The sequence below is a fragment of the Dendropsophus ebraccatus genome, chromosome 10 (assembly GCF_027789765.1).
Source record: "Dendropsophus ebraccatus isolate aDenEbr1 chromosome 10, aDenEbr1.pat, whole genome shotgun sequence".
Lineage (NCBI taxonomy): Eukaryota > Metazoa > Chordata > Amphibia > Anura > Hylidae > Dendropsophus > Dendropsophus ebraccatus.
In genome coordinates this window covers 11,219,474-11,231,682 of record NC_091463.1, presented here as the reverse complement: position 1 = coordinate 11,231,682, position 12,209 = coordinate 11,219,474, and the positions used below count along the sequence as shown (strand labels likewise).

Here is a 12,209-nt window from a genome sequence, read left to right as displayed (position 1 = left end):
ATAAGATAAAACCATATAGAGGCAGTGAGTAACAGGTATGTGCAGCAGTGCTGGGGGGTTACATTTTGTCCTGGAGCTGCTAAGCAGGGAGGTCCACCTTCTGCTCAGGGGCCCACTACGGGGAAGGGCCCTCCGGGGTATTCCCCTGTGGGCCAATCCGAACCTCAGCTTCACTCTCTGTGAGCTCCTAACTAGACATAGTCAAGATGGAGTTACTTGAGAGGGAATTAAGAGAAGTCTTTTTGCATAAAGTCCCACAGAGGGGACCTGGCCTCAGCCAGGCCCTGGAAGAAAACCACAGCAGGAGCTCCCTCTGGTGTACACCTTCCTCACAGAAATCCTGACTGGAGCTCACTAAACTATGATTGGACAGACTCAAACTGGAAGGCTCTGGTCTGTGATTGGTTGAATAGTGTGACAGTTCTGCCATTGCTGTATAGAAAGTTTGGAGAATGTTGCCAAAACTGAAAAGTTCAACACTTCTGCTGTGTGTCGTGCCGGAAGTGGTGGATTCTTTGCAGCCTGACATATTGGGGCACACTCTTTGCGTCAATATTTTGGCTTATTTGGTGTTTTTGTGCACAACGTAAAAATTGCAAGCAACATTTATCAAGGCGTTTGTGCCATTTTTGAGCAGTTAACACCAGCTTGGAGTGTGTCTGTGTGTGTGTGTGAGTGTGTGTGTGTGTGTGTGGGGGGGGGGGGGGGGCTCCACTCCTACTCATGCATAGTTTTTTTAGCCAATTTTTTTATCTAAAAGATTGTTAAAAAAAAATGCGCTATCTGCTCTATCTTATGCTCAGAGCTACAGACAAGAGCCGATAGATAATAGGGAGATAAAACAAATGATACCAGTCTGTGAAGTTATAAAATCAGGTTTTCCGTCTAAGCTCAAGAGGTGGAGCTGAGCTGTCTTAATGATACTATACCACATTAAATTAGGAGCAGTTTTCCTTTAGTGATTGAAAAGCAGCTACTGAAAGTTTAAAAAAAAAAAATTATTTAAATTTTTTGGTGTTTTTTTATTTATTAACAATTAAAAAAAAATAATAAATGAATTATAAAAAAAACACAAATCTAAATAATTTTAGGAAATGTAAATGTCTTTCTCCAGGCAGCAGCTCAGCATCAGCGATAATTATATTTATTATGTGCATCAAGTTCTACACCATTACTCTGGATGAGATAATTATATGTTCCACATTATGATAAATATTAAGTATATGCTGGAAAATTCCTTGAGGACAAAGATCTTTCCCTATATAAATCACATTGTAAGAGAACCGGGGACGCTTACATGGAGAGACAGCGCACGGCTGGTTATATAGGGTGAGTGCTGTCTGTCTGGAGTTTTTCGGTTGAGAGACATACAGTATGTTATCATTGATGGGTTATTAAGTTATATATACATATACACTCACCGGCCACTTTATTAGGTACACCTGTCCAACTGCACGTTACCACTTAATTTCTAATCAGCCAATCACATGGCGGCAACTCAGTGCATTTAGGCATGTAGACATGGTCAAGACAATCTCCTGCAGTTCAAACCGAGCATCAGTATGGGGAAGAAAGGTGATTTGAGTGCCTTTGAACGTGGCATGGTTGTTGGTGCCAGAAGGGCTGGTCTGAGTATTTCAGAAACTGCTGATCTACTGGGATTTTCACGCACAACCATCTCTAGGGTTTACAGAGAATGGTCCGAAAAAGAAAAACCATCCAGTGAGCGGCAGTTCTGTGGGCGGAAATGCCTTGTTGATGCCAGAGGTCAGAGGAGAATGGGCAGACTGGTTCGAGCTGATAGAAAGGCAACAGTGACTCAAATAGCCAACCGTTACAACCAAGGTAGGCAGAAGAGCATCTCTGAACGCACAGTACGGCCAACTTTGAGGCAGATGGGCTACAGCAGCAGAAGACCATCCGTTACTAGCATGGTGTACCTAATAAAGTGGCCGGTGAGTGTGTAATATATATATATATATATATATATATATATATATATACATATATATTTTTTTTCTTTAATACTATGTGCGTACAGGAGGAATACCAGGAAAAGTCGGGGATATTGGCAGGCTGTACTGAGAGGTTTGTCCAGGCTGTGCCCCAATCCCGGCATCCAGGGCTCCTCTGGAGACAATCAGTCCTCCCTGCCGGGGGTCGGTGTCCTATAGGAAGAGTCACAAATTTCCCAGACAGAGCAGTACATAGGGAGACATGGATATGACTAGGCGAGCAATACTCTTATGTGTCTTCCTCACCTTTGTCAGCGGCGGCAGATATGTGGAGAGGGATATATAGCAGCCGCTTTTTATGTACAGAACTCAGGGGGGAGAGAAGCTCAATACAAGTAACCTATTAGACCTCACTGATCTGTCTGCTGTATACAATGTTAACAAAGATCACAGTCGTGTCAGAGCCGTATTCCACGTCCCGAGCTGCCGATGAGTTAGAATCGGCGTTCACTTACTAACCCTATTACACAGCTCAGTCATCCTATGGCCAGGACTGCACAAATAATCGTTTGCTCATTGATCAGCTGATCCATAGTCCTATTACTTGGGGTAATATTGACCTGTTTTTGCAGATAATTATCCAACTTTCAAGCGACTCTGAACCCACAATCTGACCCCCCCCAAACCACTTGTACCTTCAGATAGCTGCTTTTAATCCAAGATCTGTCCTGTGGTCCATTCGGGAGGTGATGCAGTTATTGTCCTAAAAAAGCAACTTTTAAACTGGCAGTCCTGTGCCCAACGGCCGTGACCAGGATTGTGTATGCATTAGGCTGGCACACCCTCTCTGTCCCTCCTCCCCGCCCTCCTCATCATTAGGAATGCTCCAGGCAGATTGTCTGCTATTTCCCACTTGTCTCAGCACGGCACATGGGCTGGATCGTTAAGGCACCTGTGCAATGTTCTAGGGGCATTTCTAATGATGAAGAGGGTAGGGAGGAGGGACGAAGGGGTGGTGCAAAGTTAAGGCACAGATTCTGTAGGCCACGGTCGTTGGGCACAGGGCTGCAAGTTAAAAAGTTGTTTTTTAGGACAATAACTGCATCACCTGCCGAACGGACCCCAGGACAGATCTTGGATTAAAAGCAGCTATGCGAAGGTACAAGTGGTTTGGGGGGGGTCAGATTGTGGGTACAGGGTCACTTTAAAAAATATCAGGTGGCAACTGAGAAGAACAGAGTAACCATAACCATGTAGATCTGACACTCCAGCCGTTGTAAATGTGCAGTTTCTTCCATCTTCTTGATATCTGTGAATGTTGAGCCCCATTTGTTTCGCCAGGTCCACAATGCATCTCTATTTTCACCTCTATGTTATGACTTTGACGATCCGCTCTTTTGGGACATCCACGTCCAGCTGTTCTCTCTCCATCCGAGCTATGGCCGATTACACTGAGAACGGAGATATCATACTGGGATTCATCAACCCTATTAGTGCATCATTTACTAAGCCCGTGGCCACTTTCACTACACAGCCACCTCCGCGTCCCTGTGACTGGTGAGTAGGATTTTGTCCACCTAATAAATTTGGTACATAGAAGAGAAAGGGTGCCGAAGGAAATATCTAGACTCCCATTATGGCGTCTCCACCCAGAACACAATGGCCCACAGGTCACTACCATCTGGTCTACTCTTCTTGTCTCTGCTTTTGCTCTTGATTCTATTCCCATTGTGCCTCAAGTTCTCTTTACCCATGAATGACTAGGAGTAACCCTTTGAATCCCATTCATCCTTTGGCCACAGTAGGGCCCCTAGGCATAACTTTAGGCTACAGGGCCCCTAGTACAAGACCTGTGTAATACTGACATCTTCATCTGTAAAGAAAGAACCAATGGGCTGTAACCCTAGGGCATGGATTCCATTGATACCTCTACACCCATAGGGGGTGTGCCTAGGATACACCTATATACTTCTGTGGATGACGGAATAATGCTCTGTGCAACTTGGACGGCATACATAGCTATAATACAGATGTGTGCATGAGCTGTCAGCTTCACAAAACCAGGTTAGATATCGCTGCATGTTATAATACTGCACCCTAGGGGTCTGAAACAATGACAGATGGAAGAATCACTGATACAGAAGCACTACCACACATAAAAACTTTTAGGATATGGGTCTAGTAGAATAGGCCAATATTTTTGTAAAATTCTAATTTACTAATAAAGTTGAACTTAGCTATTTGTTGTATCAGACCCTGGTTCTCTTTTTTGACTGATACCTAGACAATCTTTGTAGTAGTAGCCAGTGCTTTCTTGTATGCATCCTTCAAGATTTTCTGTAAGTATCCAATGTCTATGAACCAGGCTTGAAATACATTGCTTATTTTTTTAATACCTTTGTCTTGATGCATTCTCCTTTGACACTTCGGTACTGAGACGTTTCAGAAACACTGACCTGTTTTTCATTTTTTTTTTTAATCTCTCGCTGTATGGCTATATATAAATACAAATATGTGGCTAATATAAGTGACAAATGAAAGGCGTTCCTTAGAAGAACCATACCAAATAAAAAATAAGTCGTCTATATATCTGTGTGATATTTGTACTGTACACAGGGCTTTTAGTAAACTATTCTCTCTGGAATTGGTCCATCAATATATATGCATAGCTTGGGGCAAAATAAGTGCCCATGACTGTACCTTTAGATAGGGTTGTGAGCATGGAGACTTTTTAAAAATGAATTTATATTAAGATTCCTACAGTAGAATATAATAAATACATGGTAACAAGAAATGTATATTTTCAGGTTCAACTCCGATTCATACAAGTCCATCCTGGCTTTAATTTTTGCTGTTAAAGAAGTAAATGAGAACCCAGATCTCCTACCCAACATCACGCTGGGGTTTCAGATGTTTGACTCTTGCTTCTCTGAATCAGTTGCCCTTCAGGCCGTTTTCCAGACTCTGTCAAATGGGAGCCAAACCCCAAATTACAAGTGTGGATCCAAGCCCATTGTACCCGCCATTATTGGAGACGTTTCAAGTTCATCAATAGCAATAGCGAGAGTGCTTGGTCTATGGATGTTTCCTCAAGTAGGTGGACAGACAGTATCAACTTTCTGCAATTTTTTTTCTTTTTTTCCCCCCAAAATGTTTTTATTAAACATTTTGAGTGATAACAGACAAGCAGATTGGGGTCATTCTGTCCTGTTTGGACATCAGATTCATAAAACATGAATAGCGTTCAACAACAGGAAGCGTAGCGTATGTATCAATGAGACACGCTATAATCCACAAGTTACATCTGTTTAATTTCCTAGAATTAAAAGATTTCAACCCTAAAAACTAACAAAACACAATAGGAAGCTGTCCATGATAGCTAGCTGCCCAACTGACTATCTGTCACCCCATGGCATCACCAGCTTGGACCTAAGGCCAATGGGACTTTCACACAACAGTTTGGCCAAGTAAATCTCCATGTGGCTCCAAAACTACTTAATCAATATGAAGCCCTAATTGTGGAGTCTCATCATTGCAGTGCACAACCCATTGGTTCATCCATGTACTCAAATAATTGACTGGGATCAGGGGCAATTTCTTAACCATTGTATAATATCAAGTATGGTATTGCAGTATCAAGGGCTGCTTTATGAGCCAGGGTCATGGTGCAGATGCAACCTAGACTTATTTTAGGTAGCTGCTGGGTTTTAATAATTAACTGGAGTAGAGAGCTGATAAAAAGAGCATCACCCTACCTCTAGATCAGTGATTTTCAACCTTTTTTGAGCCGCGGCACACTTTTTATACTTAAAAAATCCCGGGGCACACCACCAACCAAAATGGCACAAAATGACACTAAAACAGTACATATTATACATATAGTTCACGGAGTTCACTCTTGGGGGTTTTAAATCAGCTTCTTATCACCACAAGAGCTGCTTTTTAAGCCCTCAAGAGTGACATATGCCGGGCAGAGATCCTTTCAATAAATTATTCATTTTAAAAAAGTGAAATAAAAAAGGATAACCCCCTCATATATACAATCCCATGTAACCTCATACATACAGTCCCATGTATTCCCATATATATATATATATATATATATATATATATATATATATATATAAACAGTCCCATGAAAACTCATACATACAGTCCCACGTATATGAGCACATAATTATCAGCACCATATACTGTGGTGATGTGCACTGTATAGCCACAGTATATGGTGCTGATAATTATGTGGCTCATATAACTGCAGTATAAAGGGGTACAATGAGACGTACTATGGCCATGAGGCCAGAGTACAAGTGCCCCCTGCTTTGCCCTCATACAGTAATAATGCCCCCTGCAGTATGCCCCATATAATAATAATGCCCCCTGCAGTATGCCCCCATATAATAATAATAATAATGCCCCCTGCAGTATGCCCCCATATATTAATAATAATAATGCCCTCTGCAGTATGCCCCCATATATTAATAATGCCCTCTGCAGTATGCCCCCATATATTAATAATGCCCTCTGCAGTATGCCCCCATATATTAATAATGCCCTCTGCAGTATGCCCCCATATATTAATAATGCCCTCTGCAGTATGCCCCCATATATTAATGCCCCCTGCAGTATGCCCCATATAATGCCCCCTGCAGTATGCCCCCATATATTAATGCCCCCTGCAGTATGCCCCATATAATGCCCTCTGCAGTATGCCCCCATATAATGCCCCCTGCAGTATGCCCCCATATAATGCCCCCTGCAGTATGCCCCCATATATTAATGCCCCCTGCAGTATGCCCCCATATAATGCCCCCTGCAGTATGCCCCCATATAATGCCCCCTGCAGTATGCCCCCATATAATGCCCCCTGCAGTATGCCCCCATATAATGCCCCCTGCAGTATTCCCCCATATATTAATGCCCCCTGCAGTATGCCCCCATATATTAATGCCCCCTGCAGTATGCCCCCATATAATGCCCCCTGCAGTATGCCCCCATATAATGCCCCCTGCAGTATGCCCCCATATATTAATGCCCCCTGCAGTATGCCCCCATATAATGCCCCCTGCAGTATGCCCCCATATAATGCCCCCTGCAGTATGCCCCAATATAATGCCCCCTGCAGTATGCCAATATGCACCAATAGTTTTAAAAAAAACAAAACAACAAACCATCATACTCACCTAATCGGCGCTGTGTGTTCTCCCTCCTCTTCAGGCTCCGTCCTGTGAGCCGCGGCGACTGAACCTCCGGCAGGCGTGATGACGTCACATCATCACGCCTGCCGGAGAGGTCACGTCCCGGCCTCCCATAGGCTGCTGGCATGAAGTGCCGCGGCCTATGGGAGTCAATGTCAGAGCAGGACGCTGACAGGTCCTGCTCTGACATTGTGCGCGATTGAATGTTTCGCCCGCTCACTGTGTGAGCGGGCGGAACATCAATCCATCGGCATATCCCTAGAAGCTGCGCGGCCGCAGCTTCTAGGGATATTAAAGGGACAGTTTCTAATTTCCGACCGGGATCCCGCGGCACAGCTGGCGGGTTCTCACGGCACACCAGTGTGCCGCGGCACCCCGGTTGGGAAACGCTGCTCTAGATGACCAGGCATTATGTAGAAAGCCCACTGATTTAAACAGGATTCTTGAAATACTTCATTTGACCTATGGTGGTACTGCAGGGAAGCAGAACAATGGTGTTAGGGTCTCCCTTTTCATCTGTATCGCTTCACAAATATATTCCATATCTAGTTGACTACTTACATTCTTTATCCCTTTCATGTTACCAGTAATAATGACTCCCATAGAGTAGATCAGCTTAGACCTCTTGAAACTCGTGGTCTCTGGCATCATTAAGAGTTGACCAATGCCTACATCAACTTTAATTTCTTGCTCACATCAGAGGTCGGGTTGTCTTCGCCCATGTATCTATAAGTAACATACAATAATACACAATTTTTTCTTTCTACAAAAATTCTCAGGTCAGTTATGTGGCCGCTTTACCAGCCTTGAGCAACAAATTTGAGTTCCCGTCATTTACACGGACTACTGTAAGTACCAGGAGCCAGCCTCAAGCTTTGATTGAACTGTGTAAGAAATTCGGGTGGACTTGGATAGGGGTTATTGCCTCGTCAGCAGATTTATTTGTACAACCAGTTGTGGAGTTCAGGAGGGAAGCCATCAAGAACGAAATCTGCATTGACTTTTTTGAAACAGTCAGTTATAATCTAATCAACAACAGAATCCCAAAGACTCTAGAAATTGTCAGCCGATCGACGGCCAAAGTGGTCATCCTCTACTGTAGTAATGCAGAAATTTTATTAATATTTCAAGAAGTTCTTCAACAAAATCTCAATGGAAAAGTCTGGATAGGTACAGAAGGTTGGTACACTACATGTGCTATCGAGAAACAGTTTTGGACCATACTTAATGGCACCATTGGAATAATAAGGAGTAGAAAAATTCCCCCAAATTTTTCCAATTTCTTACAGACTTTCCATCCCAGTAAATACCCAAGGATGCCACTTATCAAAACTTTTTGGGAAGTGATGTTTACCTGCAAGTGGCCGGAGACTGAGGTCAATATCCACTCCTTAAATTTAGGTCAAGTCAATGAGACCTGTACAGGACTGGAGAAGGTGGTGACCAATGATGAAGCCGAATTCAATGACCCAACAACACAATCTGTGAACATGGCTCACAATGCTGTTTATGCCATTGCTCATGCTCTCCACAACTTACTGCACTGCAGTCCTGGTGAAGGACCCTTCCATGGAAGTTTGTGTGCCAATAAACATGACCTACAACCATGGCAGGTAAATTTTCTAATATTGTTTTATTTTAGCATCATAGAATTGTATTTACTCCTCACGCTGTCCTTGGTACCAAGACTGAATTTGCACATCAAAAATGGGCCCTATATCAGTCCCCAGTGTAATATATACCCCAGTATCAGACCATCAAATGTAATACAGACCCCTGTATTAGATCCCCAGTATAGTGCTCCATTGAGTATAGAAGCAGGTGGCAGTGACTCTATACTCAATGGAGTGGACAGCAGAGCACGCAAAGCTCCTGACAGAAAAGTGGAGAGGGAGGGGCAATATTCCGGTCCCTTCCTTCCCATTCCATTTTCAAAAGCCGGTGTGGCCTATAAGTGACCGTCACTGCCTCGCATCCACTAGAAGATATGAGGCTGTAAGACAGCACCAGTAGCTGTATATTAGGTCATGCTGTACCTACCTATGCCACCATACAGGTTCTGTGCACACGACCTATGAGGCAAATGTCTGAGTGAGTTCATTGTCCTTCCCTTTTATAAATCAGAAGGAGCAGATAAGGCCTTAAAGGAGAAGTACCACAAAAATAAAAAAAAAACATTCCCATGATCCCATAGTGCTGATTTCACTGTTTTTGGAAAGCCAATGGATGTCATTTTTGTCCGGCTTTCTGGTAAGTCACTGCCCCGACTCCTGTTGCTGCAATGTCATGGTCCTGCTGATGGATTTCCCGCTCAGTCAGTCAGTGACCTCAGCGGAGTCCCACCTCACTCACTGATTGGCTGAGCAGGCAAATCCATCGATCAGGTTTGTGATGTTGCAGGAGCTGCAGGAGGCCAACGGCTGTCAGAGAAAGTTAAGGCACAGGGGTGGGTAGGCATACTTTCTTTATTATGTTCTTGTTTCCTGCCTGTGACTTTTTTTTCTTGGAATTTTTCTTTAAAGATAGGTTGCGGTGTCTATCTATGATATCTATGTACATCGTGCATTGAATAACCTCTTACAAGATAATACCTCAAAAAAGGTTTTCTGCCTACAGTATTTATCATGGTATGACCAGTGCATTTAATGGCTTTTGTAAGCTTTTGTAGACTCTATTGTAACATTCTGTAACACAAAAAATATATGCATTTATCCAATAACAGCTCCTTCATTACCTGAGAAGGGTTCACTTTGTAAATACAGCCGGAGAAGACGTGTCCTTCGACACCAATGGAGACATTTATGGAGACTTTGACATAATGAATTGGCATTTCAAGGACAACAGGCGGCAATTTTTGAAAGTTGGGATCTTTAATGATCTCGCTGATCAAAAGCTCTCGATCAATGACAGCGCCATCTTCTGGGCCGGAGGACTGGTAACCCTAAATCTTCTAAAAAATTTAGCATTATAAAGAACTAGAATTTTTTTTTTTAAAAAACAAACCTTAAAGATTCTGTAATATATTATTCCAGTTACCAGTATCAGTCTGCAGTGACGTTTGTCCTCCAGGACACTGGAAAATGCCCCGGAGAGGTCAACCCGTCTGCTGTTATGACTGCGTTCTGTGCCCAGAGTCAATGATTTCCACTGAAACAAGTGAGTCCATTATTGTATGTTCATGCGTTATCTGTCTGTTCTCTAACTCCACCAACCCATTATATAGGGTTATGTCTAATGTATAGGCACATGCAAAAATGGCTGTATGTTAACACTATAAAGTTGACATCTGCTTTGAAAAATATATTTTTTTAAAGAAAAGATTTCCAACCTCATGTCCCCCTGTTTGGAACCCTAGTGATCAGATGTTTTCCCAGACCCCTTCAGGCTCTTTACAACTGTAAGAGGGAAAACTAATAGCAGCTGAATGAGCCATCTTGTGCAATTTGTATGACTCCCTTTGAAATTATTGGAGCTTGCATGAACTAAGTAGGCGTTACGTATACAGCATGACTCCCAGCGCTATGCCAAGTCATTGGAGTTACACAAATTCTATAATACAGCTGACACTTTTTTTTTTTTACTGGATCTGATAGCAGCAAACATCTTTTATGGAGAGATGGGAAAACCCTTTTAAGAGCAATTTTTTTTTTTACTTTTCCATCGACATTTCCTACTAAAGACCCATTATACTTTTTAATAATAGCCTTCATTATACAATAATATGTGCTGGGAACAAAAATGTGGGCTGCAGAAAGACTGTGGTTTTGAGGGCCCCTGAGCATGTTTCCAGCAATTTGTAACAATTAATAAGCACAAGATTGTCTCTTTCTAGTTTTTGACCACTATGGCTAATAGATGAGACAGTGATTGAGGAACTTCCCTCTATATAACCTATGTTTACTTGTTTTTAATGACTAATGCTCTTGATTTTTTTTTATGTTTCAGATTCTGCTCGCTGTTTTAGTTGTCCAAAAGAGTTTTGGCCAAACAAAGAAAGGACTAAATGTGTCCCGAAAGCTGTGGAGTTCCTCTCCTATGAGGAGCCTTTGGGACTAGTACTGGCATCATTATCCATAGCATTCTCCATCACCACCATTATGGTGTTTACTGTATACATCAGGTTTCGGAATACCCCGGTGGTGAAAGCCAACAACCGTAACCTCAGCTACGTCCTCCTGCTGTCCCTAATATTCTGCTTCCTCTGCTCCTTGGTATTCACCGGCTGCCCGGTCAAGCTGACCTGCTCAGTTAGACAATCTCTCTTTGGGATTATATTCTCTCTATGCATCTCCTGTATTTTAGCCAAAACCATCATAGTAGTCATTGCTTTTAAAGCCACCAAACCTGGTAGTAACCTGAGGATGTGGGTTGGATCCAAGACGACCATCCTCGTTGTGTCTATGTCCACCAGTGTCCAAGTGCTTATTATCCTGGTGTGGCAGATAGAGTTCCCTCCATATCTAGAACGGAATTATGACATCCTTAATGGTGTTATCCTCTTAGAGTGCAATGAGGGATCAGTTGTCATGTTCTACTGCACCATAGGATACTTGGCCTTCTTGGCTACAATAAGTTTTGTTGTTGCCTTTTTGGCCAGGAACCTACCGGACAGCTTCAACGAGGCCAAGTACATTACCTTCAGCATGTTGACCTTCCTTAGTGTCTGGTCGACCTTCATCCCGGCCTATCTCAGTACTAAGGGCAAATACATTGTAGCTGTTGAGATTTTTGCTATATTATTGTCTAGTCTTGGACTTCTGTGCTGTATATTTGGCCCAAAATCTTATATAATCCTGCTGAGGCCGTCGATAAACACAAAACAGTATTTAATGTCAAAGACATAAAACATGATGCCAAATAATATTTAAAAAAAAGGAACAGATGGGTATTTATAGCTCCCCCCATCTGTCCCCAACTATACTGCAACTTCCTGCTACAAAAGTAAGATTGGCCATTTCTAACCTCTATGTTTATTATCTCGCAAGTCAACTGGAATACATTCACTGGTGGTTTACCCACAGACTTATTCATTCATATGTACAGAGTTGTAGGCCCC

At 42.7% G+C, this 12,209-nt stretch overlaps 1 protein-coding gene across 1 annotated transcript; it reads left to right on the top strand.

Moving 5' to 3' along the window:
- The first annotated feature begins 3,393 nt into the window (after window positions 1-3,393).
- On the top strand, window positions 3,394-11,997 carry LOC138766360 (extracellular calcium-sensing receptor-like). The gene is made up of 6 exons (XM_069943937.1): window positions 3,394-3,512; window positions 4,763-5,048; window positions 7,933-8,766; window positions 9,876-10,088; window positions 10,186-10,309; window positions 11,099-11,997. The coding sequence occupies exons 1-6, from the start codon at window positions 3,394-3,396 to the stop codon at window positions 11,995-11,997; spliced, it is 2,475 nt and encodes an 824-aa protein (XP_069800038.1).
- Window positions 11,998-12,209: the final 212 nt, after the last annotated feature.

Excerpts from the sequence above, each read along its gene's own strand:
- LOC138766360 (XM_069943937.1), top strand. The coding sequence starts at position 3,394 with ATGGCCGATTACACTGAGAACGGAGATATCATACTGGGATTCATCAAC. Across the intron at positions 8,767-9,875 it reads ATGACCTACAACCATGGCAG|CTCCTTCATTACCTGAGAAG; the intron begins GTAAATTTTCTA and ends ATCCAATAACAG. Across the intron at positions 10,310-11,098 it reads AATGATTTCCACTGAAACAA|ATTCTGCTCGCTGTTTTAGT; the intron begins GTGAGTCCATTA and ends TTTATGTTTCAG.